The 27,320-nt window shown below is 43.5% G+C and overlaps 1 protein-coding gene across 1 annotated transcript in view; it reads left to right on the forward strand.

Annotated features, from left to right (window-relative positions):
* SCAPER (S-phase cyclin A associated protein in the ER) overlaps positions 1–27,320 on the forward strand; it is a gene marked incomplete in the record, with an annotated part of 462,313 nt that overhangs the window by 375,911 nt on the left and 59,082 nt on the right. Inside the window, 4 exon segments of the mRNA XM_078786405.1 lie at positions 144–382; positions 765–920; positions 5,987–6,200; positions 15,302–15,451. Of these exon segments, the coding sequence (XP_078642531.1) occupies positions 144–382; positions 765–920; positions 5,987–6,200; positions 15,302–15,451 (759 nt within the window).

The raw sequence follows: 27,320 nt of genomic DNA on the forward strand, positions 1-27,320 counted from the left end.
GTGCATCCTTCCTTTTCGATATTATTTAAATATTCCACCATCTCCATAGATAGTTTTTGTAGATTCTTCACCCAAAATCTAACTAAGCATGATTTTTTTTTCATAGCATTTTCCACAATTCCTTTCTCTTTTACATCCCCAAGGCATTTGTTGCATCCGGCGATGACACGACCTGTTCTGGCATCAGCAAGCATCTTCTTGGTGGGATTGCACCAGGCCTTCTACAAACTTGCACCACTGTACTGGTGAACTTATCCACTGGCTTATCGTCACCCGGCAACAGCAAGTCTTTCGCAGAAAATGGCACCACCGACTCTGGCAATCACACAGCCAAGCTCTCTGATCGGGAATTGCTACTTAATCGCATCACTGACTTCATCAGGTGTGACATTCATTCAATTTTTCCCATTTACAAACTAATCAATCTTTTGCATTTCTGTTTTATTGCAGTATTTTTGTTGATGAAATGTTGTTGATGAAATGAAATGTTGATGTTGATGATGAAATGAAATGAAATGAAATGAAATGTTGATGAAAAGGCAAAGCCATATTTTCTAAACATCAGGCAATCTAACCGATTGGATTTAATTTTGAAAAAGTGAAGAAAATTAGCTTGAGGTTAAAGTTCTAAATGTGGTCTTACTCTTTTGTGACTGAGGGCGACATGAATGTTCATTGGAGGCCATGACATCAGAAATGAAAGTGCTCATTTATGTAGTTATGATCGTCATTCACCCTTCTCTGAACTTGTCATTTTGTGCCAGATATGTCGTGAACCTGGGAATGCTGGAAAAACTGTGCAGCTGCTTGCGCTTGGTGCAGACCTCCATTGATGACCAGCCGCACTTGGTCACATTTCTGCAGCATGCTATCCTCTTCGCCCATTCTCTGTGTGCCCTCGCACGACTTGTGAATACGCGGTCAGCACCACAAATGCTTCGCAAACAGTCACTGATATTTTTATTCTGCTCTGTACAATATGGCGGCTCATGGACGAGCGAGGTGAAAGAGTAAATATGAGCAGGGTGAGTGCCTTGTATCCATGGGCAGAAGGCGTTCTATAAATACAATTATTACCCCACGCACGTAAAGCCAAAAGCGGGGTTAAGGAATTGATCCGAGTCTGACTGTATGTAAACATCAGTTTATGATTGAGAAACGACTTCTTTCAATTTAATGTTTTGAACGTGAATCGGTACATGAAATGGAAAACATACCTGGAGTTTAGCAGAACTCCAAATCCGCCTGGGTTTTACCACCATGAACTCCAAAACCCCCCAAATCCGCCTCTTTCAATCCCCAACTTCTTTCCTGAAATTCCTAGTAGTGTTCATTTGCTTTATACCATGTACTCCTCCCTCCTCCCCAGCCTTCCCTTTTCCACAGATCTACCGACGGCCCTGTTCTCTACTGTTGTGCTTGTGTGGTTCCCTCTCTCTCCCCCTCTCGCCTCCCGCTCCCTTCATCGTATGTTTTATGTGTCTGTGCATGTTTTCATGTTCAATGTGTTAGCTCTTACACGAACCTCGATTCTGTATACAAAAAAAAACGAAAAAACTCTGCCTCTGAATTTGTCCTGATCACACATGCGCAGTTGGTGTGTGATCACACACGGCAAAAAGGGTCGGCGTCAGGAAGGGCATCCGGCCGTAAAACATTGCTTCAAAAAGGGGACCGAAAAACAACAACAACCACGGTTCCCGAAAAAGGCCAACCCCTGCTTGCGGGGAAAAATGGCCTCTAAAGGTGGTTACACATGCGCAGTGAGGAGTGAGATAATATTTTTACTCTGCATGTCTGGCAGTTAAACAAAATTGAAAATCATTCCAATCATGAAACTCACTGTTTTTAAGGACATTATAAAGGACACAAACGACAGACACGAAGAACCAATGTTGGATTGTTACCAATGTTAGAACCAATGTTAGAAAAATATTAGATTGGGTTATGTTCAACACTGCGTAAAATGGCGGTAAAACCCAGAATTCATTTATTTATACCTTTACAATCTTTCTTTTATTACCTCCACCACCAAAGGTGGATGGAGGTTATGTTTTCACCCCTGTCTGTTTGTCTGTCCGTTTGTGGAAAAAAAGTTGTGGACGGATTCGGACGAAATTTGGCAGAGATGTAGCGTATGTGACAACGACGAGATGATTAGATTTTGGTGAAGATCCGGATTCGGATCCGGCTAATAGAATTTTTTTAGTGATTCTTCACCATTGGGAGATTGGGCCAAAAACTATACATAGCAGGATATCTCACAAAGTTGTGGACGGATTTGGACGAAACTTGGACCAGTTAGGTGTCTGATGAGGACGATTCGTTTAGATTTTGGTGAAGATCCGGATTCGGATCCAGCTAATAGAATTTTTCAAGTGATTCTTCACCATTGGGAGATAGGGCCAAAAACGATACATAGCGGGATATCTCAAAAAGTTACGGATGGATTTGGAAGAAACTTGTTGGGCAAGTTGTGTGTGTGACAAGGAAGAATAAATTCATTGATTGGTGAAGATCCAGATCCGGATCCAGCTCGTAGATTTTTTAAAAGTGATTCTTCACCATAGAGTGAGTGATATGGCCAACCAGGCGGAGGTATGCTCTCTACTGAGTGCCGTTATAGTTAAAATTGAGTTACAGTGGCCTGCAAAAGTATTCAAAAGTATTCACTCCTCTAAAGTTTCCACATTTTGATGCCACCTGAGCTTATTTCATGATTCTTTCAAATAAAACTTGAAATTTTGAATCTTCACAAACTACTCCAGAGTGATAAAGTAAAAAAATACAGATGAAATGTGAATAAGTTAGATTAACAGAAAATCAGATAATTGTCAATTGCATAAGTATTCAAACCCTTTGCCAAATTGACCCTAAATCACTTCAGGAGGAAATTATTTGTTTGAAAGGTACAAAATAAGTGTAATAGATTTCACCTGTATCAAATCAGTGGTTTAACTTAAAAATTAATCTCCCCCACTTATCTAAGGAGTTTTAAGGTGCAACTCACATGGTCAATCAACAAGGCAAGCGTGAAGACCGAGGACCTTTCCAAAGAAGTCGGACATAAAGTGGTGGAGAAGCACCATTCAGGAGAGGGCTATAAGAAAATTTCACAAAGTCACTCATCCATTTGATTACGGTGAAATCCATCATTAAGAATTGGAAGACGTATCATACCACCAGGACTCTACCCTGATCAGATCGCCCATCCAAACTCATCAGCCGGGCAAGCAGGAAACTGGTTTGGGATGTCACTGTAAATCCAACAATGTCTTTGAAAGTTCGACAAGGCTCTATGTCTGAGATGGGAGTCAGTGTTCGTCAATCAACAATATCCCATTCCCTTCACAAAGCTGGCCTTGTATTGATGAACTGATAAAGACGCAAGAAAGAAGCCATTACTGATAAAGACGCATCTAAAAGTTCTTAGGTAATTTGCGAAAAAGTATATCAAATGAATGCTGCAGGTATATGGAGAAAGGTTTTATTGTCAGACAAGACAAAAATTGAACTTTTGGTCTAAATTCAAAGCGTTAGGTCTGGCACAAGCCTAGCACTACACATCACCCAGGCAACACCAACCCTACTGTCAACCATGGTGGTGGCAGCATCATGTTATGGGGCTGCTTTTTATCAGCAGGGACTGGCAAGCTTGTCAGGATAGATGGGGCAATAGACAGTGCAAAGTACAAGAGAATCCTTGATGAAAACCTGCTTGAGTCAACCATGAATCTGAAAATGGGTCGGACATTCACATCTCAGTAGGACATTGATACGAAGCTAAAGCTACATTGGAGTGGCTGAATAAGAAGAAAATTAAAGTTCTTAAGTGGCCCAATCAAAGTCCTCACTTTAACCCAATTAAACATTTATGGTGAGACTTAACGATTGCAGTCCATCAACGATCCTCATTAAACTTGGCAGAACTAGAGCAATTTTCATGTGAAGAATGAGCGAATATTTCACCATCTTCACCTTTCACGTGAATCATTTCACCATCTTTCACCATCTTGTCCATGTGTTTTATACTTCTCCCACCCCCCCCCTCCCCCCTTTCCCACATCTCCTCCCCCCAAGGCCTCTCCCTCCCACAGATCTCCCGATGTCCCTGCTCTCAAATGTTGTGCTTGTGTGCTTCCCCCTCTCTCCCCATCTTGTCTACCGCTCCCCTTATTGTATGTTTTATGTGTCCGTTTTTTGTTTTTTTTATGATTAATGCTGGCTCTTTCACGAGCCTTGATCTTGTATACAAAAAAGAAATCTCACTGTACAAAGCTGGTAGAGACCTATACTACCCTAACAGACTCGTAGCAGTCATTACTGCAAAAGTGCTTCCACCAAGTACTGACCTGAGGGGCTGAATACTTTTGCAACTAGTGAATTTTGATTTGTACATGATTTTTGCAGGTATTCCTGACATGTGACCTCCTTCAACTATAACAGTGTTTAGTTTGGTCTCTTCAGTTATGAATCAAAAAGTTCATTTGGAAAAAGGTTTTCTATATAATTTGTAATTCATCTAAACGTGGCATTATTGATAGGGGGTGAATACCTTTGCAGATCACGGTATATACTTGAACACTGCAGAACACAAATTGCCTTGTTTGCACTTTCAAAACCCTTCCATTTTGCAGTACTTGGTCATGCTAAATCAGGTGGTGTGTAAGACTGCTTCAACAGTGATAGACTTCTGGGATTTTTAAAATGGTCTTTAAAATCATTATTCTATTTAAATTGAAGCACTGTGTATATACTTCACACTGCGTGGGGTAATGTGTTCTATGAACTCTGGTTTGTTGTTGTTATTATTATTACTAGCTGGTACTCTCACCCTCTTGGCCGGGAGTACTGTTATCTTCCATGTGTATTATACAGCACATATTTCCCTGCTTGTCGTAAAAGGCGACAAAAAGGGTTGGCGGCAGGAAGGGCATCCGGCCGTAAAACATTGCTTCAAAAAGGGGACCGAAAAACAACAACAACCACGGTCCCCGAAAAAGGCCAACTCCCGCTTGCGGGGAAAAATGGCCTCTAAAGGTGGTTTTATATTGCGGTGAATTTCATTATTTGTGAGATCAAATTCGGACAAAGCATAAAAAGGCTATGGAAAAGCGAAACCAAAATGTCATCTTCCAACTTGCGATTTGATTGGCTGTTAGCGCGGATGAATCGCCAAAATCTTTTTTCGGGTCGGAAGCACGTGATGAATGCTCCCAGAGCAATAGTTTACGGCCTAATGGGTGTATCACTTCGCCATCACAAACATGTCGGTCTTGCACTGGTCTTGCCTTCTCTCAACAGTTTTTACCTTTCCCATCATGTCAGCCTCTCTGCCCCAGGCTATGTACTCTCACCCATTGACATGTTTTTTTTCTTATCCTAAATTCCAAGCTTTTCACTCGCCCTCTCGTCTTTGAACCTCTTCACCTGACAGGGCTGGAATCGCCTCCCTGTGTCCATCCAATCCCTGCTCTTCTCTAAAGGCCTTCGAAATGGTGACTCATTGTCACCTCATATGCTCCACATCTCCACACAGATTTTTCTATTCTCATGTACTCTCATGCTCTCTGCATATGTCACCACCCTATCTGACCGCACCTGACTGTTGCTACCTTACCCAATGCTGTGCATGGACAAATCACCTTCTGTTGTCAAGCTCCTCCACAATCTTCAATCTCTGTTTCAGAAGGACGTGCATGATGATCCGGTGATTTGGTATATTTATTCGTATTTTTTGACTTCAAGACAGCATATGATAGTTTAGACCTCAGACGTATTTGATAGACTTCCGCACAACGTCCACTGCCATTTATGAGATGAAACGTTCTTACTCTAAATATTTCTCTGCTGTTCAAATACTGTACTTCCTTGTGCCATGCACATGTTTGCAGTAAATTAATGTCAAGTAAAGAAAGTGGCTCACCATATGCATCATCTTGATTCCCTCTTTTTTGTTTTTTCATGCGTCGTCGTTGGCCGGCAGATCTGGGAATGCGAGTGACATTACAGGCCTAGGAGTGGTTCTGCAGAGTTCTGAGGCCATCGGTGTGCTGAACCTCCTGTATTGTACGCTCCTGCACGGCCGCACCGCTGGCCCTGAGGATCCACCTGCCTTTGCTGAGCCTCCTCTTCAGCTTGCACTGCTGGGTATTCGCCTACTCAACAACTTCGCACTTCTAGACCTCGCTGCTTTCCAAGTAGGATCATCCCCTATCAAATCCCCTAACCTTTTTTGTGGGATAGCTCTCAGTGTCGAGCGTTTTTTTTTTTGTTTTTTTTTGTATACAGGATCGAGGCTCGTGAAAGAGCTAACATTTAACACACAAAAAAATGAGACACACAAAACATATAATAAGGGGAACGGTAGACAAGATGGGGAGAGAAGGGGAAGCACAAACACAACATTTGAGAGCATTTGAGACCCCTCTTGAAACATTTGAGACCCCTCTCGACATCTGCTTGTAACCACATCGAGAGATCTGCGAGAGGGAGAGGGCTTGGGGGGAGGATGCGTGGGAAGGGGGGGGGGGGGGGGGGAGTGGGAGAAGTATAAAAAAACAAGGACACCAACGACTTCCAGGAAAGAAATTGTTATTTCAAAAAAATGGATCTGGGGTGAAATTAGCGGGGGTAGAAAAGATCAAGGTTTTGGATGGGGGAAGATAAGAGATGGTGGTGAACAGCTGTTTTAAAAACCTGGAGGGAGGAGTGGGATTGAAGGGAGTGGGGGAGTTTGTTCCAGAGGCGGGACAAAAGAGGAATGAAGGCGTGAAGGTGAGCAGAGAGCCGAGATTTTGGCAGTTTAACCATCAGAGGGTTGCTGGCAGATCTTGTGCGACCTGTAGGAATATTTCGGGGGACAGAGCCCAGAGAGAGCTGGGGGAGCAAGGCCGGAGAGGAGTTCGGTAGAAGACAGAAAGACCACCAACCTGCCTGCGGTGAGGAAGTGAAAGGCCCTCAGAGTTAGCTTCATCGCGGTAGATTCCAATGATTATTATGTTATGCTCCATATATCCGCTCTCATTTTATTCCTCCACGCGAGGTTTATGGACGTACTTGTAACCACATCTGCAGTCGCTTTCTCGCCGTTGATGCAGGCCCAAGTCCTGCAGCATGCAAGCCCACTTTTGACATTTCCACAGTAACTGTTACAACAAACTGGTTATAGCAGCACCATCTGCTACGAAGTTGCGATGCAAAATAAAGTTCCCCATTTCCAACAAGTCCTGCCAACCTTAACAAATCCCTGAGCTTGATGGCAGCAGTTCTGTATTTATTTATTTATTATTACGTTCGATTAAATAAATGATCATTATCATCGATATCATGAACTTTTGAGGATACCTCTTGAGGGCTTCCGGTTAAAACTTAATATTCACTATTACAAAGCAGAGGATTGGCCAAATCGGATCTAGAAATGAAGCACTTCATTGAATTTGTGTTGTGTTATCTCTTTTCCATGAGGAAGTTGTGAGGTCATCAGTTTGAGTGTTAGTCAGAAAACTGAACATTTAATGTTATGCGCGGGATCAGATACAATTTGGATTGTCGTTCATTGTTTGGCTGTCTGACCGTTGGACATTTGGATGAAATACTCGTACAAGTTACGCCAAACCCCTTTGACTTTATCAAGATAGAATGATGCCGGAGCGTTGTGCGAGCCAAACAGAATTGAAATTTTCTGCACCAACGTGTCAAAGTGACTCGGGCAGCCATTTTGTGAGGACAAACGGTGCCGAATCATCCAAATGGCCGCTTGCAATTTTGTCTATTGCAACGGTGGTTGCTTCAATGACTGCCATTTTGGTGCAATTTTCAGCACTTTTTCCTCCTGGGGTGCAATTGATACCACGGCGCACCGCACGGTTTATTTATTTATTTACTCCTCGTTTCACAAAAAAACCCCTCGCTAAATCCTCGAGATCATTCTGTTTACGGATGGCAATACACCTTGGCTTTTATAAAAGGAGACATTTCAGATTTTCGCTGTGGAGAATTCCCCACCGATACATCGGCATTCAAATCGAGTGCGAACGTGCGGATGCACACGACTCGGATTTTCCGATTTTACTTTTGGCCTTTATTTTTGCATTAAACAAAGGATTTGGTCCGGTTATCTTGAATTGAAATGTGGTGGGATAAGGAGATGCAGGGCGTTTTCTTGGAATACTGGTGTCACTTGGTTGTTCACAGGATACAGACTCTATGACTGATATTTGACGTGTGAAAATATGGGCAATTTTGCTGCATTTGTCAAAATCGTTGCTGTCACACGATGCTTGCTAATGACGTGAAAATACCCAGCTGGCGCCAAGGCGACAGACATTAATATTGGACATGCTGCATTAGAAACCTCGGGGGCTGCCTTCATTCACGGACACCACGGGCAGCATGGTCATCCCCGGGTCTTCCCTCCCTCCCCCCCCCCCCCCCCCAATGTAAAATATTGTACGTTTTGTAACAATCGCCAATCCAATTAGACATCTCCGCTTAACTTGAAATCAATATGGGCTTAACCTTGTATGTTTGGTTCTTTGTTTTCATTGATCTGACCTTTTCATGAATGGTCACTATCGCTTTACATCAACAGGTGCTTCTCTTGGTTAAATGTATTTTTTGGTTTTGGGTGAGGGAGTATTTGATATACCCCGAACCTCCACCTCCACCCTCCACATACCCCAACCTCTAAAGCCCTCTCTCTCTCTCGCTCTCTCGCTCTCTCGCTCTCTCTCTCTCTCTCTCTCTCTGTTTCTCTCTCTTTCTCTCTCTTTCTCGCTCGCTCTCGCGCCCTCTCGCTCTCGCGCCCTCTCGCTCTCTCGCCCTCTTGCTCTCTCGCCCTCTCCCTTTTCCCCTCCTTTTCTCTTTCCTCCATCCCCCTCTCTTTACCCTTCCATCCCTCTCTCTTTACCCCTCCATCACCACTCTCTTTACCCCCTCCATCTCCCCCCCCCCTCTTTCCTTACTCCTCCCTCCCCCTCCTCTCTCTTTACCCCTCCATCTCCCTCCCTCTCTTTTCCTCTCTTCCCTTTCTCCCCTCTCTGTCTTTACCCCTCCTCTGTTCCCCCCCCCCCATCCTCCCTCTCTCTTTACCCCTCCTCCATCCGCCCCCCCCCTCTCGGTTTACTCCTCCTTTTCCCCCTCCCTCTCGCTTTACCCCTCCATCTCCCTCCCTCTTTCTTTGCCCCTCCATCCCCCTCTCTCTCTTTTCCTCCTCCTCCATCGCTGTACATGTCTGCCCTTCTATCCCTCGCTGTGCCCTCCTCTGTTTATGTCTGTCTGTCTCCCTCACACTTGCCCTCTTTCACCTATCCACTTAAATTGTATTCAAATATTGTGTGACAAAACACTTTGCAATGAAACTCTATGCACATCCATTTTGTTCCTCATAAGGCCTCGATGTAGCTTTTCATCACTTTGACCAATCACGACGTTGAATCATGCATTTTCTGCAGTTACCTGCTGTAATTTCCATGTTCTATTGTGCCCATTACTGGTCAATTGTATTTGCTTTCACTTAAAATGCAACTGAATACCTGAGAAATGTCTTAAAACAGGAGTGTCAGTCAGGCCTCAGAACAGATCTCTTTTTAATGAAGTGCAATACGAATGAATATGTTCTTGAAATGTCGTTGTCATTTTCTGAAAAGCAGGTGCAGTCTGCTGATCATTCATATTTGACAAATACAGTGAAACCTTGACTTACGAGTTTAATTCGTTCTGTGACCGAGCTCGTAACTCAATTTGCTCGTTTCTCAAATTAAATTTCCCCATTAAAATGCATTGAAATGCTATTAATCCGTTCCAGCTCCCCAAAAACCACACCAATTTTTTTTTTAATATACAGTATATATAAAAATATCTCGCGCTTTATATTTCACCTGTATGCAGCATACAAGTTGGCAGGATGGCCTGGACTGGAGGTACGCACACTTGACTCTAAACTGTCCAGCCTGGGTTTGAATCCCGACCCAGCTATAACCTGTCATGGGTGAATCACAGGCAGGTGATTCATCAATGTGTGTACCGCTAAACTGGGCGCCCCGTTTGCGTCCCATAGTTGTTGGATGTTAAGGATCTCACCGTGTCTTCCACAAAGAGAAGGCGAGCTATCACCGGCACTCTGAACAAGTTGTGGCCTGGCATGCTCTTCTCCTCTGCCGTTATATACGTCCTCCTAGGCATCTTTTTCCAGAAGAGCCCTGTCTCGTCACAGTTGAAGATTTGCTGGGGGATGTATCCTTCGGCTTCTATCAGTTCGGCAAAAGTTATAATAAAATCTTCAGCTGCCTTCACATCCGAGCTTGCTGCCTCACCATGCCTGACGACGGAGTGAATGCCGGTCCTCTTCTTAAAATTATCAAACCATCCCCGACTGGCTTTGAATGACTTCCGATGCCTCGTCCGTTGATGTTCCCGCCGTCTGCTGCACCAAATCCCCGTAAATGTCTCGTGCCTTCTCACAGATGATGCTCTCGGTCACGGTATCTCCTGCGAGCTGCTTCTCCATCAACCACACAAACATCAACTTCTCCATCTCTTCATGGACAGAGGTCCGGAGCTTTGAAATAATCTTAACGCCCTTGGCTGGCGTTATAGCTTTTATCGACTCCTTCTGCTTCAAAATCGAACATATCGTAGAAGTACTACGATCGTACTGCCTCGCCAAGTCGACAACACGCACACCTCGCTCATGTTTTTCGACGATTGCGTGTTTTATATCCAAGCTCGCTCGCTCGTAACTCAGATCTCGGCTCGCATCACAAAGCGAAAAACCGCCCGAGCGACGGCTCGTATCTCGGAAAACTCGTAAGTTGGTGCACTCGTAAGTCAAGGTTTCACTGTATTTGTCTTTATGATGGTTTTATTCATATGGCAGGATGTACAAATATACAACTTGGTATTCTAAATAATTGTAGAAACGCACACAATAATTGATGATGAAGACTATTTGAAATTCATGTCAAATACAGCACAGAGACGGTCTGTGGATTTGGCCAGAGCAGCGGTGAAACCGGAACTTTGAAACAAGGAAATACAAAATGAAAAGTACAAATTTAATGATACAAATTCAAAATCTTTGAATAATTATGCAGACGGACTTGAGGAAGGTTGCTGCACTTGCGCCGCAGTTCCTGTAAACCACCGAACAGCTGGTTTATCATCACCACCTAATACCTGCATGGAAGTCATGTTCTTGCCTAAATAAAAGCTGCACTCTTGTTTGGCCATCCTACGGTTCTTGTGCTTTTCCGGGCATGAAAAATACGATCTGAGAGTTACAGGTTAAAGTACACCTGGTGCAGCGTATCTTGCTGACAAAGTTCAATATGAAAGGGATGATGTAACAAGAAACTTCTACCACCTTCTTTCTGGCCTTCTATCCTCCACCTCCTTTCTCTCCTTCTATCTACCGCCTCCTTTTTAGCCTTCTATCCTCCACCTCCTTTCACTCCTTCTATCTACCACCTCCTTTTTAGCCTTCTATCTACCGCCTCCTTTTTAGCCTTCTATCTACCGCCTCCTTTCACTCCTTCTATCTACCACCTCCTTTTTAGCCTTCAACTACCGCCTCCTTTTTAGCCTTCTATCTACCGCCTCCTTTCACCACTCCTTCTATCTACCACCTCCTTTTTTGCCTTCTATCTACCGCCTCCTTTTTAGCCTTCTATCCTCCACCTCCTTTCACTCCTTCTATCTACCGCCTCCTTTTTAGCCTTCTATCCTCCACCTCCTTTCACTCCTTCTATCTTCCGCCTCCTTTTTAGCCTTCTATCCTCCACCTCCTTTCACTCCTTCTATCTGCCGTCTCCTTTTTAGCCTTCTATCTACCGCCTCCTTTTTAACCTTCTATCCTCCACCTCCTTTCACTCCTTCTATCTACCGTCTCCTTTTTAGCCTTCTATCTACCGCCTCCTTTTTATCCTTCTATCCTCCACCTCCTTTCACTCCTTCTATCTACCATCTCCTTTTTAGCCTTCTATCTACCACCTCCTTTTTAGCCTTCTATCCTCCACCTCCTTTCACTCCTTCTATCTACTGCCTCCTTTTTAGCCTTCTATCTACCACCTCCTTTCTGATCTTCTATCTACCACCTCCTTTCTGATCTTCTATCTACCACCTCCTTTCTGATCTATCCACCACCTCCTTTCACTCCTTCTATCTACCGCCTCCTTTTTAGCCTTCTATCCTCCACCTCCTTTCTCTCCTTCTATCTACCGCCTCCTTTTTAGCCTTCTATCTACCACCTCCTTTCTGATCTTCTATCTACCACCTCCTTTCTGATCTATCCACCACCTCCTTTCACTCCTTCTATCTACCGCCTCCTTTTTAGCCTTCTATCCTCCACCTCCTTTCTCTCCTATCTACCGCCTCCTTTTTAGCCTTCTATCTACCGCCTCCTTTTTATCCTTCTATCCTCCACCTCCTTTCACTCCTTCTATCTACCATCTCCTTTTTAGCCTTCTATCTACCACCTCCTTTTTAGCCTTCTATCCTCCACCTCCTTTCACTCCTTCTATCTACCGCCTCCTTTTTAGCCTTCTATCTACCACATCCTTTCTGATCTTCTATCTACCACCTCCTTTCTGATCTATCCACCACCTCCTTTCACTCCTTCTATCTACCGCCTCCTTTTTAGCCTTCTATCCTCCACCTCCTTTCACTCCTTCTATCTACCGCCTCCTTTTTAGCCTTCTATCTACCACCTCCTTTCTGATCTTCTATCTACCACCTCCTTTCTGATCTATCCACCACCTCCTTTCACTCCTTCTATCTACCGCCTCCTTTTTAGCCTTCTATCCTCCACCTCCTTTCTCTCCTTCTATCTACCGCCTCCTTTTTAGCCTTCTATCCTCCACCTCCTTTCACTCCTTCTATCTACCATCTCCTTTTTAGCCTTCTATCTACCACCTCCTTTTTAGCCTTCTATCCTCCACCTCCTTTCACTCCTTCTATCTACCACCTCCTTTTTAGCATTTTATCCTCCACCTCCTTTCTCTCCTTCTATCTACCGCCTCCTTTTTAGCCTTCTATCCTCCACCTCCTTTCACTCCTTCTATCTACCGTCTCCTTTTTAGCCTTCTATCTACCGCCTCCTTTTTAGCCTTCTATCCTCCACCTCCTTTCACTCCTTCTATCTACCGCCTCCTTTTTAGCCTTCTATCTACCACCTCCTTTCTGATCTTCTAACTACCACCTCCTTTCTGATCTATCCACCACCTCCTTTCACTCCTTCTATCTACCGTCTCCTTTTTAGCCTTCTATCTACCACCTCCTTTCACTCCTTCTATCTACCACCTCCTTTCACTCCTTCTATCTACCGCCTCCTTTTTAGCCTTCTATCTACCACCTCCTTTCTCTCCTTCTATCTATCACCTCCTTTTTGGTGTTCTATCTGTCACCTCCTTTTTGGTGTTCTATCTATCACCTCCTTTTTGGTGTTCTATCTATCACCTCCTTTTTGGTGTTCTATCTATCACCTCCTTTTTGGTGTTCTATCTATCACCTCCTTTTTGGTGTTCTATCTATCACCTCCTTTCAGGCTCTTCTCTCTATGGACTCCTTTCTGGTCTTCTATCAACCCCCTCCCCCCGCCCCGCCCCCCCCCCCCCCACTCTCCTCCCACCCCTCCTTTCTTGTCTTCTATCTACCACCTCTTTTCTCATCTTCCACCCTCTCCATGCTCTGCCCCCCTCCAGGTTTCTGTAGGGGTGTGTGGTCTGCTGTAGCCCTCCCAAAATCCAGACTTACTGCTCACCTCCACTCATTTGTTCCTCTTTTATCCCCACCTGTGGAATCAACTTCCACAATCTCTTCAATTTCATTCTATGGTGGTGAACAGCTACCTTGAAGCCTCCATGACTTCAAGGCACCTGTTCACCACCACCTTAGGTCATTCCCCATCCACAACCACGATCTTTTCGATCCCCATTAACCCTCCCCAAGTCCATCTCTTTCCAGGTTTCCAGATTTTCGTTTCACTTCTATGATTAAGAGTTTATGGTTGCATCCATCTTATTCACCCTGAGTCCACTCCTAGCCCTGGTTCTTTCCCACGTACCTTATTTCTCCAAGTTTCCCTCTATTTTGTCCCTCAACCCTGCTGTGGAGTGTTCCCCACCTCACTCTCTATCTTTCTCCTGTTCTTGTTGTTCTGTTGGGTCATGATCCGTTCTGTGTTCCAGCTCCTCAACGAGCCCGACCTTATATACATAAAAACTGATTCATCAGAAGAAATCCTCAATTCCAGTCTGGATTTCTTGGAGCGTTCTTGAAACGTTTGTGCCTCAACAGGTATAGAGGACCCAAGGTATATATGTGAGACCAAGGGAATTTGTACATTTTTATATTCGGTAACTATGATGAAATTGAATAACCAAGGATCTTGAAGAACAAAGGAAGACCTTCCAACTTGGTTTCCCTTGAAATGTTGTCCCACATCGGTGTTTCTTTTCAGTTGGTTTCAAGGAAATCCATCTTGCTGCCATTTTCAGGCAGATTGTATTGCCATCCTTCATTTGTCCAAGTATCATAATAATGTGAAGTGTATCGAAGCTCATTTTCTCTGGGAGTGGGATGTAGGTCAGCCAAGTGGAGTCCTGCTGTGCATTTATTAAACCAACTAGAGAGACCAAGATGCATTGCACATTTATTTAAACACAGAGGAGTTTGATTACTGTTTATGACCTCACGTCTAATGGAAGCATTTGAAGTCACCATAGCTGTGAGCCATTTAATTAGCCATTGGAAGTGTTCGGACCATCAGGATACAGCTGCACCCCTGGCCCGAGTGACTTACTTCTGAATGTTTTATCGTCCTAGCTTTCTTATGTTGTATGATTGATATGAATCGGATGAATAGTGAAACATTTTTGTCTCCTTAAGAATTAATGATACGTTTGAAAGTCAGGTGACGCCATCCCCTCACCACAGGCACAACAGGAAAGAACTTCCGTTGAAAGTAAAACCAGAGAGAAATTAAACGGACGTATCAAAAGTTGTTATGAACACGCTTTTGTGACTAGTGCGGGCGGCCTTGCTGTTTCACCGTTGTTCTTGGGAATAATGCTGATAAATGAGGCCGTGGGCTCATGTAATGTTGTTGGTGAGTGACATTGTGTGCTTGTGTCACTCTACTGGTGAATGATGATGTGTGCTCATGTCGTGCTCCTGCTGAGTGATTCTCTACGATAGTGCCACGCTGCCGGTGAGTGATCCAGTGTGCTCTGGTCACGCGGTACTCTGTGATGCGGTGTGCCCGGCCCACGTGTTGATCCGTGATGGCGTGTGCTCATGCCAGGCAGTAGTTGGCGCGGAGGGCCTGACGCTGGCGTTCCGTCACATCGCAAGCTCCCTCCTCTGGCACTGTTCCCAACAGTCCAGCAACCCGTTGTTGCACGAGGTCATCATTTGTGTTGGATACTTCACCATCACGCACCCCGATAACCAGGTACACACACAAGAATATTCATCCGTGCATCCCTCAGGAAATGCAACGAGCTTAATTTATCTGTGCAGAGATATGTGACCGTGAAGATTGTGTGTGCCGTTGCTGTCAACGGCCATTTAAGTGCTCCTTTGCTGCAGCAGCAGATATGTCAGCAATATCAACCACAACTCGAATAGCATGTTTTGCATTTGAAGAATGCAGTTGACCACTCTGAGAGTGCTGTGTAAAGCCAGTTACGAATTGCATATATATATACGTTTGCTGGTGGTTTGCATATATATATATTTATATATATACATATAATTGCATATATAAAGATATAAAGATATATATATATATATATATATATATATATATATATATATATATATATATATATATATATATATATATATATATATATATATCAAATGAATCAATTTTGAGTTCTCCAACCTTTAATGAGCAAATAAACAACTGCTTGACGTTTCGATCAGCAACAGTTGTTTATTTGCTCATTAAAGATTGGAGAACTCTAAATGGATTCATTTGATTTTAATCCCAACCGCAAGTCATTACTTAATACATATATATAATATTGCCACGGCTTGCATGCAACGTACGAGTAAGAATGGCATCGACGTTTCATCTCGGGCCGTTCTAGTGAGCCTTATTATTTGATAACAGTGATTCCTAGGTAACAAAACGAAAGCAGTTCTTTGTGGCACACATCCTTAGAAGATCAGACAAACTAATTCAATTTGTGATGTCAGTATTGAAAGACAACAGCGGGTCGTGAAATCTTGTTTCAGCGAATCTCCTATTTAGTTGCTCCGTTGCTTCGGCCACCCAGTCCATCTGAATGCTCACCCACTAAAGTGGCAGCCGCATTTCCATATTTTATTGGCAAATTAAATTAAAGCGTCACGGTGCTTTAGGGGCCGCTTGTGGCAATCAATTGTGAGGGCTTTTCCCCTCCCCGCGTACAAGGCCACACAGACTGAACGATGGGCCTTTGTCTCTTTCTAGTGGCACTTTGGCGTGATTAGCAAAATATTTCCATTGGATGAATTGAAGGGGCGGCTGATTTACGGCTCGCATCTGGTCGGCGCTTTGGCTACCACCTCAGAAGGCCCACCGTGAGCTGATTTTGGGCCGTGCTATAAAAGCAGTTTCCTTTGCTGTCCAACAAAGCTTTGCTGAGGTCGTGTAAATGGATTTTCCATTGTCTGTTTTTGTTTTGCCTTGGCCTTTTCCTTCTCGCCAGAAGTATCGAACATCATCACCTTTTCTTTTTCACCCTGCATTGCCACGCGTGTTGGTGGTGCCGAAATGTGGTTGACTCTTGGCTTTCGTAAGCTGACAATTAAGCCAAGCTTTACAAGGTCTTGTTGTGGCGTTGTACACAATGCAATGGCTTCTGGACGAGGCCGGCGTTTTTGCTTTCATTCTTTTCATATTCGTCAAACACATGAAGCTACGGATTATCCTGTTCAGATTCTGGTACTTCTTAATGGAGCCATTGTGCTGTGTTTTGTCACTCTTGTTTTGCTATTTGCTCACCGCACATCGGTCTTTCATTACAACCTCCAGCACCTTGCTTCCTTAACCTGCGCATGATAATAGGATTTTGTAAGATACCTCTGTTAATTCAGTTTTGTTCAGTCTGCCTTTTAGCAGAAGTTTATGTTGACCTCGAGATGCTTCCCTCTGCATGTGCAGCCTCTCTGTGGAGCAGCTTCTTCTGTGGAGCAGCAGACGGGGCCCGTCGTCCCTTGTAGCCGCCCTTCGGTCGGCGTCTCGTGCAGCCTCCGTGCACTCGTGTAAGCTAAAACAAGGCGATTAAACAAACAATCAAATGGCCAGCTCGACAGATGGAGAGCCCATAATAGCAGTGTAGTCACCGGGCTACTAAAAGGCCACTTTGCTGGGTCTGCACCCACGGTTGGCCGGGCACGGCCCATGCCAGCCTGGCTAGCTGCCAGGTCTTGTGCTTGCTCGACGTCCTCTCGCGCCTGTGGCTACAAGCTCGGCGCTTTGCTGACTCATTCGGTGACCGACCTCGCTGCCAGCTCAGCGTTTCCCTGCACCCTCCGGTGAATGTCTTTGCACTTCACCGTGCCGCACCAAGTAGAACCAAACCCACCTTGCACTGATCTAATCAAATTTTGACACCGCGTGGCAGCAACGAGAAATTTGACGTCTCCCTTTCTTTCGTTAAATATTCGATTCCTCTTATATATTCTAATGCAAGGCGCTCCTGAAACACCCAATAACCTGCCAATCTACTTGTTACTGGTTTATTCTCTTTGTGTAGAACTTGGAATTGACATCCTTTTGGGGGTTACACCCCAGCGTGTAATGCAACAATCAAATTCATTCAATTTTCTTTACCTTGTCAGGGATTATTTAATAGCTTAGAATACATTTAAACTACCGTACACAAGATCCAGACATTTAATGTTGAGCAGACCGATGCTGAAGAGCAAAGGGGTGATTAACGACAAAGAGAGAACAAACAAAGAAAGAGAGAGGATGTGCCAAAAAGACTCACTTAATGTAGCAAACGATACAAGTCTAGGCCGCAGCACATTAATAACCATGGGTACAAACGATTAATCTACCTCCACTCTCAGATCTGTCACAGAAACCACTCAAAGTAGTATTTTTTACTTCACCGTGATAAAGCATTCAAACACTGGGAATATCGCTAAATATTACAACACTCCTCGGTTCATTCTTGGTGAGTGACGGTGTTTGAAAGAAAACAATGATTCCAAACCAATCTGTTATCATTTCAACAGGCATGCATATTGCATACTTTGGATGCTATGTATTTGTAATGCAGTACATATCTTTCACAAGATCAGGTAACCAGAACTCTACACATAATCTACGTAGAGATGGACCGGACATAATTACATGATTACATTAATATAATAAGTTTGTTGGTTGTGTAATCAACAATCTGGAAACTTCTGAGTTAAAAGTGTGTGTGTGTGTGTGTGTATGTGTGTGTGTGTGTGTGTGTGTGTGTGTGTGTGTGTGTGTGCGTGTGTGCGTGCGTGCGTGCGTGCGCGCGGCGTATGTGTGTATGCATGCAAGATGTTACCCCACACGTGGGTGGGCCTCAGGAGATGGAACAGAGATCAACCGGGTCTCAATGTATCCACCTCCCTTAGCATGTATGTATGGTGTGTGTTATGAATTGCTTGTGTACCAACTGAACCTGTACTGCATCTGTATACAACATGTTGAATGAATTTCTCTTTTCAATCCTATGTCGAACCTGCTGAACACATCACTCCTCGCCGAGTCAAGCAGAGTGTAAAACCACCTGTTAGCTTCACTGAAAAGTACTTATTCTTAAATAGAAATAAATAGATGTCCCCAGCTGGATGTTTCAGGACAAAGTGTATCATAATGACAATAGTTTTTGACTTCTTTCTCTCTAGCCAAAAGGAAACGTTCTGCAGGATGAGTGCCATTCTTTTTATCTTTGCCACCAGCTGTGTGTCAGGTTCTTCCTCTGATCGAAAAAAGGCTTGCATGCCAAAATTGTTCTCCACTTTAGAGCGCTGCTGCTGGATTTTGCTGCAGTGTTGCGGTTTATTCTTCCTGTGATAAGAGTGAACTCGCTTGCCGATAGTGTTGTTTGCTTGTTTCATGGCCTGCTTTTCTCAAAGTTACAATTGCCTGTCTTTTTTCTGGCGTTAGCTGAGCTTTGGCACCCATGTTCATGCAATCTGAAACACAAAAACACTCATTAGATTGTATGGCTGGCCTTTCTGGAAACATTTTTTGCAACGCCTGGCAATAATAGACGTTGCACGTGATGAAGAAACTAAGCACAAACATTCATTCCACACAGAGCAGAGTATTTGTAAACAGTTTTTGCTCCTGAGATAAAACGTTAATAACATTAACTTCGCGTTTCAGTTTGGATTAAGTATTGCACTTTTCGACATATTTCCAAAAATTGCGTTAAATCTACGTTTCGCACAAGAATGATGCATTGAAGGACAATATATTATATCAGTAGATAAGCAGATACAGTGCATTCAGAAAGTATTCAGACCCCTTCACTTTTTTCACATTTTGTTATGTTGCAGCCTTATGTCGAAATCGTTTAAATTCATTTTTTCCCTCATCAATGTACACTCAATACCCCATAATGACAAAGAGAAAACAGGATTTTAGAAAGTTTTACAAATTTATTAAAAAGAAAAACTGAAATATCACATTGACATAAGTATTCAGACGCTTTGCTATGACACTTGAAATTTAGCTCAGGTGCCTCCCATTTCTCTTGATCATCTTTGAGATGTTTCTACACCTTGATTGGAGTCCACCTGTGGTAAATTTAATTGATTGGACATGATTTGGAAAGGCACACACCTGTCTATATAAGGTCTCACAGCTGACAATGCATATCAGAGCAAAAACCAAGCCATGAGGTCGAAGGAACTGCCTGCAGAGCTCAGAGACAGGATTGTGTCGAGGCACAGATCTGGGGAAGCCTACAAAAAAATCTCTGCTGCATTGAAGGTTCCCAAGAGCACAGTGGCCTCCATAATTCTTAAATGGAAGAAGTTTGGAACAACCAGGACTCTTCCTAGAGCTGGCCGCCCGGCCAAACTGAGCAACAGGGGGAGAAGGGCCTTTTTTTTCTTCTTTTTTTGTATACTGAATCGAGGCTCGTGAAAGAGCTAACATTTATTTCACAAACAAATCAACCAGACAAACAAAAAGAGGGAGCAGAAGACAAGATGGGGAGAGAAGGGGAAGCACACAAACACAACATTGGAGAGGAGGGAGAGGGCTTGGGGGAGGAGGCGTGGGAAGGGGGTCTGGGTGGGAGAAGTATAAAACACAAGGACACCAAGGACTTCCAGGACAGAAGTTGGTATTTCAAAAAAGTTGAATTGGGGTGAAATTAGCGGCGGTAGAAAAGATCAAGGTTTTGGATGGGGGAAGATAAGAGATGGTGGTGAACAGCTGTTTTAAAGACCTGGAGGGTGGAGTGGGATTGAAGAGAGTGAGGGAGTTTGTTCCAGAGGCGGGAGAAAAGAGGAATGAAGGAGTGAAGGTGAGCAGAGAGTCTTGATTTTGGCAGTTTAACCATAAGAGGGTTGCCTTTGTAAAAGAGGTGACCAAGAACCCGATGGTCACTCTGGCTGAGCTCCAGAGATCCTGTGTGGAGATGGGAGAAACTTCCAGAAGGACAACCATCACTGCAACACTCCACCGATCTGGGCTTTATGGCAGAGTGGCCAGACGGAATAAGACTGATAAGAAAAGAAAGCTGGAGAGGAAAATTCGATGGAAAGATAGGGTATGAGAATGAGGGAGGAACATGGAGAAAAAGGTAAAAGAGATTTGGAAGCAGACATAGGGGTAAGAGGGTGGGGATGGAAGAATGATGTGTGAAGCAGACCACGAAGGAGGTGGCATGGTTAGTGAGGGGGAGGTAGGGGAGGGAGTCATAGCTGTCTCCCCAATTAATTATTTTGTACTTTAATCACACATGCACAATTAATCGCTGATTCATTTCTGGAGAATGAATCGGAACAGCGCATTCTACTCATTTGGAACCCTCACTTATTTGTAGCGGTGTTCATGCACGCATCGTTGAACAGAATCTCAACATCACTGTGATTATTTTGCAGCAATTTAAAAAAATATGAAAGCATGTCAAGTACGAAATAAACGAAGGGGTTGATAGAACATGATACCCCATGCAGTGTTTCCGTGTGTACTTCAATTTAAACAAAAAATTTATCGTGAAAGTTGTGTAAATAAATTAATTCTGGAATTTTCCACCTTTTGTTGCAGTGTCTTTTACACCACCGTATATAGCGCGTCACATTAGTTATTCGTGCCTGTTTGTGTCCTTTATGATGTCAGTAAAAACAGTGAGTTTCATGTTTGGAATGATTTTCAATTGTGTTCGACTGCCAGACAGGCAGGTAGAGTAAAAAAAAGATAGTTTGGTTTGATAAAAAAAGTTGTTTGATTAAAAAAGTTTGATAAAAAAAGATACTTCCCCCCTCCCTCCTCTCCCCTTTCCTCCCAAACCCCTTCCCCCCCCCCCCCCCACCTCCCCCTTCCCCCCCTCCACCCTCTCCCCCCCCCATCCCCCTTCCCCCCCTCCACCCTCTCCCACCCCTATCCCACTCTCCCCCGCCCGGTAAGTCGCCGGGTACTTCTGTTAGTATATATATATATATAAATTAATGTCTGAACATTATAGAATTGAAAACTGGCTTCGCTGATCTCCATCAAGTTTTGCATATGTGTTCGGGATGTCAAGGTTCAGATCACAGGAATGAAAAACATTCCCCTTCACACCTCTCCCCTCCCCCAAGAGGATGGGGAGACGACTTGTGACTTTCACCTGTGCATGTGGCCCGGTGTATATAGTTTACTGACCCCTGCTGGAATGTGGGGGGGGGGGGGGGGGGGGGGTATTTCTATCCACGGGCATTACATTTGCCCCACTTCCCACACTATGATGACCCCTCCCCATCTGGGCCACCCCCAGTTGCTTCCAGTGATTGAATCATTAGGCAGGTTGATAAAATTACACTTGCTTTCTTCATTTGTACTACCCAGGAAGGAATGCATCATCCATCACCATATCACAATGATGTTTCCGGAGCATCTTTTTTTTGCAAAAAACAAGCAGAGAAATACACCAGGTGGTTTGCCATTCCTCTCCCAGTGGATTGGGGATTTGAACCTTGGCCCACACGACATAAACATTATACTGAAGCTCAGCTCGTTGGGTTAACCATCAAGCTTTCTGTTATCTTCGTATACACTACTTGTCTTGACTTTAACCTTTTCAAATACATACTTTATTGCACGCCTTACTTTTGAAACATTTGCAACAATTTGTCAATTTTCTCAAAAAAAAAAATCTATCCCCTTCTTTCGGTGTTTTTTCCCTTGGCCCTCACCAGTTTGTGCATTTATTTTGTTATTTCATATTGAAAGCTCAGAGCACATATAATACCTGTCATACCTAGCTGTAACCTCTTCAACTTGCATTCTCGTGCCGTGGCCCTTGACCTTTGAAAGCTTTTTACCAGTTCTGTTTCATACAATTTGAAGTCCTCGCTTTTCCTCTTGGCCATCCTGCCCTCACCTATTTCCAAGCCCATCATGTAACGTCCTTGTAATGGTCCCTCCATTTCTGGACATTGGCTAAATGGTGTTTGTAATAGAAGCATCTCTTGCTCTATAATCAACAGAATTGCCCTACCCTATATATGTGGACTGATGGTGGAGGGTCCAGACATCCCTCCCCACTTTTATTCCAAAGTAAAAGATAATGGAGAAAAAAAGCGATGTCATTCTTCCGCCCAGTGAATCTCAAGACAGCTGTTCACCACCATCTCAGGTCATCCTCTATCTGTACCCACAATCTTTTCTACCCTCGTTAACCCTCCCTAAGCCCACCTCTTTCCGTGTTTCCAGGTTATAGGGTTTCCTCCCACACCTCCCTCATTCTCCTCTCCAAAAAATCAGTTTCATTTCTGTTTCTTCCCCAGTTTTCCCTTCCACTTCTGTGATTGAGAGTTTGTGCCTGCGTCCAGCTCGTGTAGCCCCTGTGTCCCCCCTCCTTCCACCTTCTCGCTCTCACGTGAACATGTTATTATGCATTAATGCTGTATTCTATAAATCTGATCTGAACCACCTTTTTAAAATTTCTACATCTGCCTAATGTGTATTCCCTTTAAATTTATCTTTCAGTAATGATGTGATGATAATATCCAAATTCGAAATCCAAATTTTTGCAATTGCATGGTAACCACATCTCTCACCCAATACTGTGGAACGGTACATGTCACATGCAGCAAGTCCGACGTCTTTGTGGATGAGGTCACTTGGCTGCGAGCAGAGCAAACAACGCCACTCGTCAGGCCCACTGAAAGCACTGTGCCAATACAGATGGAACCATGTGATGCGGATGGGAAGAGCCCAAGCCTGTGACTGCATTTGTTTGACAAGCAGAGCGGCTTCACTTTGAAACTAATCTTGGCATTTCCTCAGAGAAAATTTAACAGAGGAGGTAACATAATAAACAGAGAGACTGCCTGAACAAATTCTGCTGCTTGTCCCAAGTTCAGGTCATGGCTGAACTCGAAAGTTGGCCGGGGTGTTTGACATTCGGGGTTCAAGGCGGGAATGCAAGATTTGAGGAGGGTGGGTGGAGAACAGAGAGGGCTGCAAAGGGGGTGCGAGTGAGTCTGCCAATTGTCAGTCTGCACTTTGCCATTATATCGAACCATTCAATGGCAGGCGTGTAGCACTGCATAGCACAATCCCTTATTATTGTCTGTTCTCTCCACTTTCTTGTGCAGGAAAAAGACCAAAGGTCATCAGCATCTCTATTATAGCATTTTTCATATGCTACATTTTGTTTAAGCAGCGCCCTAAACATAAACATAGTTTTAAAATTCTACTTTTAATTTTGACAGCTCGTCTGATAAAGCTATTGATCTTAACGCTGCTCCCGCAATCTGAACGCACAAATTTAGAATCCCTTGATAAACTGCAAAGCACACGTGTGTGTGTGTGTGTGTGTGTGTGTGTGTGTGTGTGTGTGTGTGTGTGTGTGTGTGTGTGTGTGTGTGTGTGTGTGTGTGTGTGTGTGTGTGTGTGTGTGTGTATATGTATATATATATATATATATGTATATATGTATATATATATACATATATATGCATATGTATTTACACGAGTATATATATATATATATATATATATATATATATATATATATATATATATATATATATATATATATAATATATATATATATATGCATATATCGCTACACGCGCTGGACGCATATATATATTGTTACGGTTTTGAGTTTGTACAATAAAGGTTAAATTTCCCCCTCATAGTTTAGTCACACTACAACATGTAGCCTCGCGATAGTGCAGTTATTTCTTAGTATGTGTGAGCATAGTCCTTTTCCTGTATTAGGTTTGCGTTGAGTAGAATAATGAGAGTAGGTCCTTAATTGCCTTATGCCGCCTCTATTGCCTTTTGCCGCCTTACGCCTCCTTATGTCGCCTTTGGCTTTTTGGCGCGAATTAACACGAGGCAGGCCTGGCAAATCGAGGCAAGACCGAATGAGGACAGCGGAGAAGCAGACAGTAAGCGTGAGCCGCCAATCAGGGCTCAAAAGGAGTGGCTGCGGCACTGTGTCACAGGGCGTGGTTGGAACATTCGAGAGGGCGAAGGGCGTGGCAATAAAACCCGTGGCGCGAAGCCCCCGACCTCAGTTATGAGCTCGGGGTGTGAGTTATGGGAGAGGCGCTTGTGAAAGTCAGTGAAGTTATGAGCTCGGGGTGTGAGTTATGGGAGAGGCGCTTGTGAAAGTCAGTGAAGTTATGAGCTCGGGGTTTTGTTGAGAGTTGAGAGTTCTATGGGAGAGGCGCTTGATGAGAGTTGACGAGTTCTGAGAGAAGACGAGTATGAACCCATAGCCTAGTCAAAAAATCTGAAAATGTGCCTTTATAGAATGATTGAGGCATTTTTGAGTAAAAGCAAACAAACCACTTTTTCTGGGGTAGTTTTTCATGCTGAATATGAATCTGTTGTTTGCCAAGCCCAAAAATGCGTAATTAGGTCACTAATCAAGGTCAAAGGTCAATGAGTGCAAAATTCAATTTTTTTGAAAAAATGCTTTATTTTACATCCCCTATCTGTACATTTCAATTATTTTACAATATTTTGTCTAGTAAGGTTGCTAAAGCTTTTCAAAATCTTATTTTTAAAGGAAAACGTGAGGACACATCTATGCTCATTTGCCTTTATCTCTGTAAGGGGCGACAATTAGTTTTTGCGTAATTTGCTTGCAGTTTAACCTCTAAATGCACAATGGGGCAGAGTTTTTATGCTCCTATTGATGGTCTAGAGATAGATTTTATAAAGACAGAATCTAAATGTCACCGGTAAACAACATAGGTCAAAGGTCAATGAGTGCGAAAGTCTTGCAATGACGTAACAGTTACTTGCACTTGAAACCATCCCTTTCACTCAACAGTGAAAGTGGCTTCATCTTTCTGACCCCAATGCATTTGCCATGTTTGTCAAATCATTTCCATTCAGACAGAGCAGGGTGTTCTTCAATAGACCCTTAATGATGAAGAATGAATCTAATAGCCTAGCATAAGCCATCTAGTTCGTACCCTAGGCATCAGGCATTAAACATTTCAGGAGTACAGGTAAGGGTCTTTTTAAGATTGTTAAAAAATGAAATATAAAATCAAATGAAAGTAAAGGAATGCATTCTTCTTTGGTGAGATACATGTACATACAAATGTGTAATGTATGCTTGACATCTCACATCATAGGCAGGCCTACATACATGTACATTTACCTAACAGTAGCAAAAAGACAGGCAGGGCATGGGCATTGACGATGAGTGCCTAATGCATCTACCACTAATGAATTAGTGATATCGGTTAGATGTTTTGTCTTGAAGAAGCTTTACTTTGTGTCTTTGAGAATAAGATTAAAACCCGGGCCAACACTGCCTGCGCTTATTCGATCATTTAAGGGCTGTTGCAGTATATCATACAACGTTGTAGTTTTCATGGTCAGAACATGCGTGCCTGGTGCTTAGTTTGGTTTCTGTTTCTCCCCTCAGGCCAACCATGGAACCTATTGCCAGCCTCAAGCGACAGCGTGAGGATGTGTCGTTTGAACTTTGTATCATTTGTCAGGGAACTAGCCAGGTCAAAGATACGATTTTCAACCAGACAAACCAGGGTATTGCTGCCATCAGAGAGGCGACCGAGCTCCGATGCAAACTTAGACACTATGAATTTCGATCAGCCGTGGACAGGCTTTCGACTCTCTTTGCAGAGCCTCCAGAAAGTCTCCCCAAACTTAAATGGCATAAGCTATGTTACTCTGCATACACACACAAGGGGAAAATAAATGCTAAGCTAGCCAAGGAACAATCGAAAAACGAAAAAGATCCTGAAAGAAAGAGTGTTTCGGCTGAAGCATGTCCGTTTTTACGCAGTAGTACTACTAAGATGAACTGGACATTGTGTATGTTCTGCCAGAACTTTGACAAGAAGCAGAAGACAAGTCGTGTCACAACCTTCAAAATGAGTAATGAAATTACGGAAAAAGCTAAATTTGTACATAACATCTTAGTCCGTACTGCAAATGAGAATGATTTAATCTCAGCTGAGGCATGTTACCATGTTAACTGTCTTAGTAAATTCTTTAGGGATGTCAAAAGGGCGGAAACTGAAAGCAAATCAGCAGACATGGCGATATCATGGTTGTGTCAAGAGCTGCGTCACTCTGCTGAGAAAGGGCACGTATTTGAACTATCTGCAGTGTTCGAGAGGTACAAAGAGTTAGCCAGTGAGTGCGACGGCACAATTCCTACATCGTATCTTAGTAGACTGGGGACTTTTAAAGAAACTTTGTCGAATTGCATTGGGGACATTTATGAATTTCTTGTGCTAAGAAATTTGGCGCCTTCAGAGAAACAAACTTTGCTTCTTCCACGACATTTCAGTCACATACCTCTTTCAGAAATGGTGTGCGGTCAGAACAGTGCAGACTATATTCCCATATTTAGACAACAGGATGATCATTTTCTGTCTTTAGTGCACGTTGCTCTGCAACTCCGCAGTGATATCATGTCACATCCTGCATTCGAAGGTTGCGATGTAAGCGAAAAAGCAGAGTTGGCAAGTGTACCACCATCTGTACTCATGTTTGTGAATATCTTGCTTGGAGGCCAAAGTAGTGTCGATGCTGAGTTTGACGAAAGTGAGATGTCTGAAACTGGTTGGGTGAAGAAGACAAGGGTCCTTAGCATTGGACAAGACATGGTCTATGG

Source organism: Myxine glutinosa, chromosome 11 (assembly GCF_964187855.1).
Source record: "Myxine glutinosa chromosome 11, kmMyxGlut1.1, whole genome shotgun sequence".
In the NCBI taxonomy this organism is placed as follows: Eukaryota; Metazoa; Chordata; class Myxini; order Myxiniformes; family Myxinidae; genus Myxine; species Myxine glutinosa.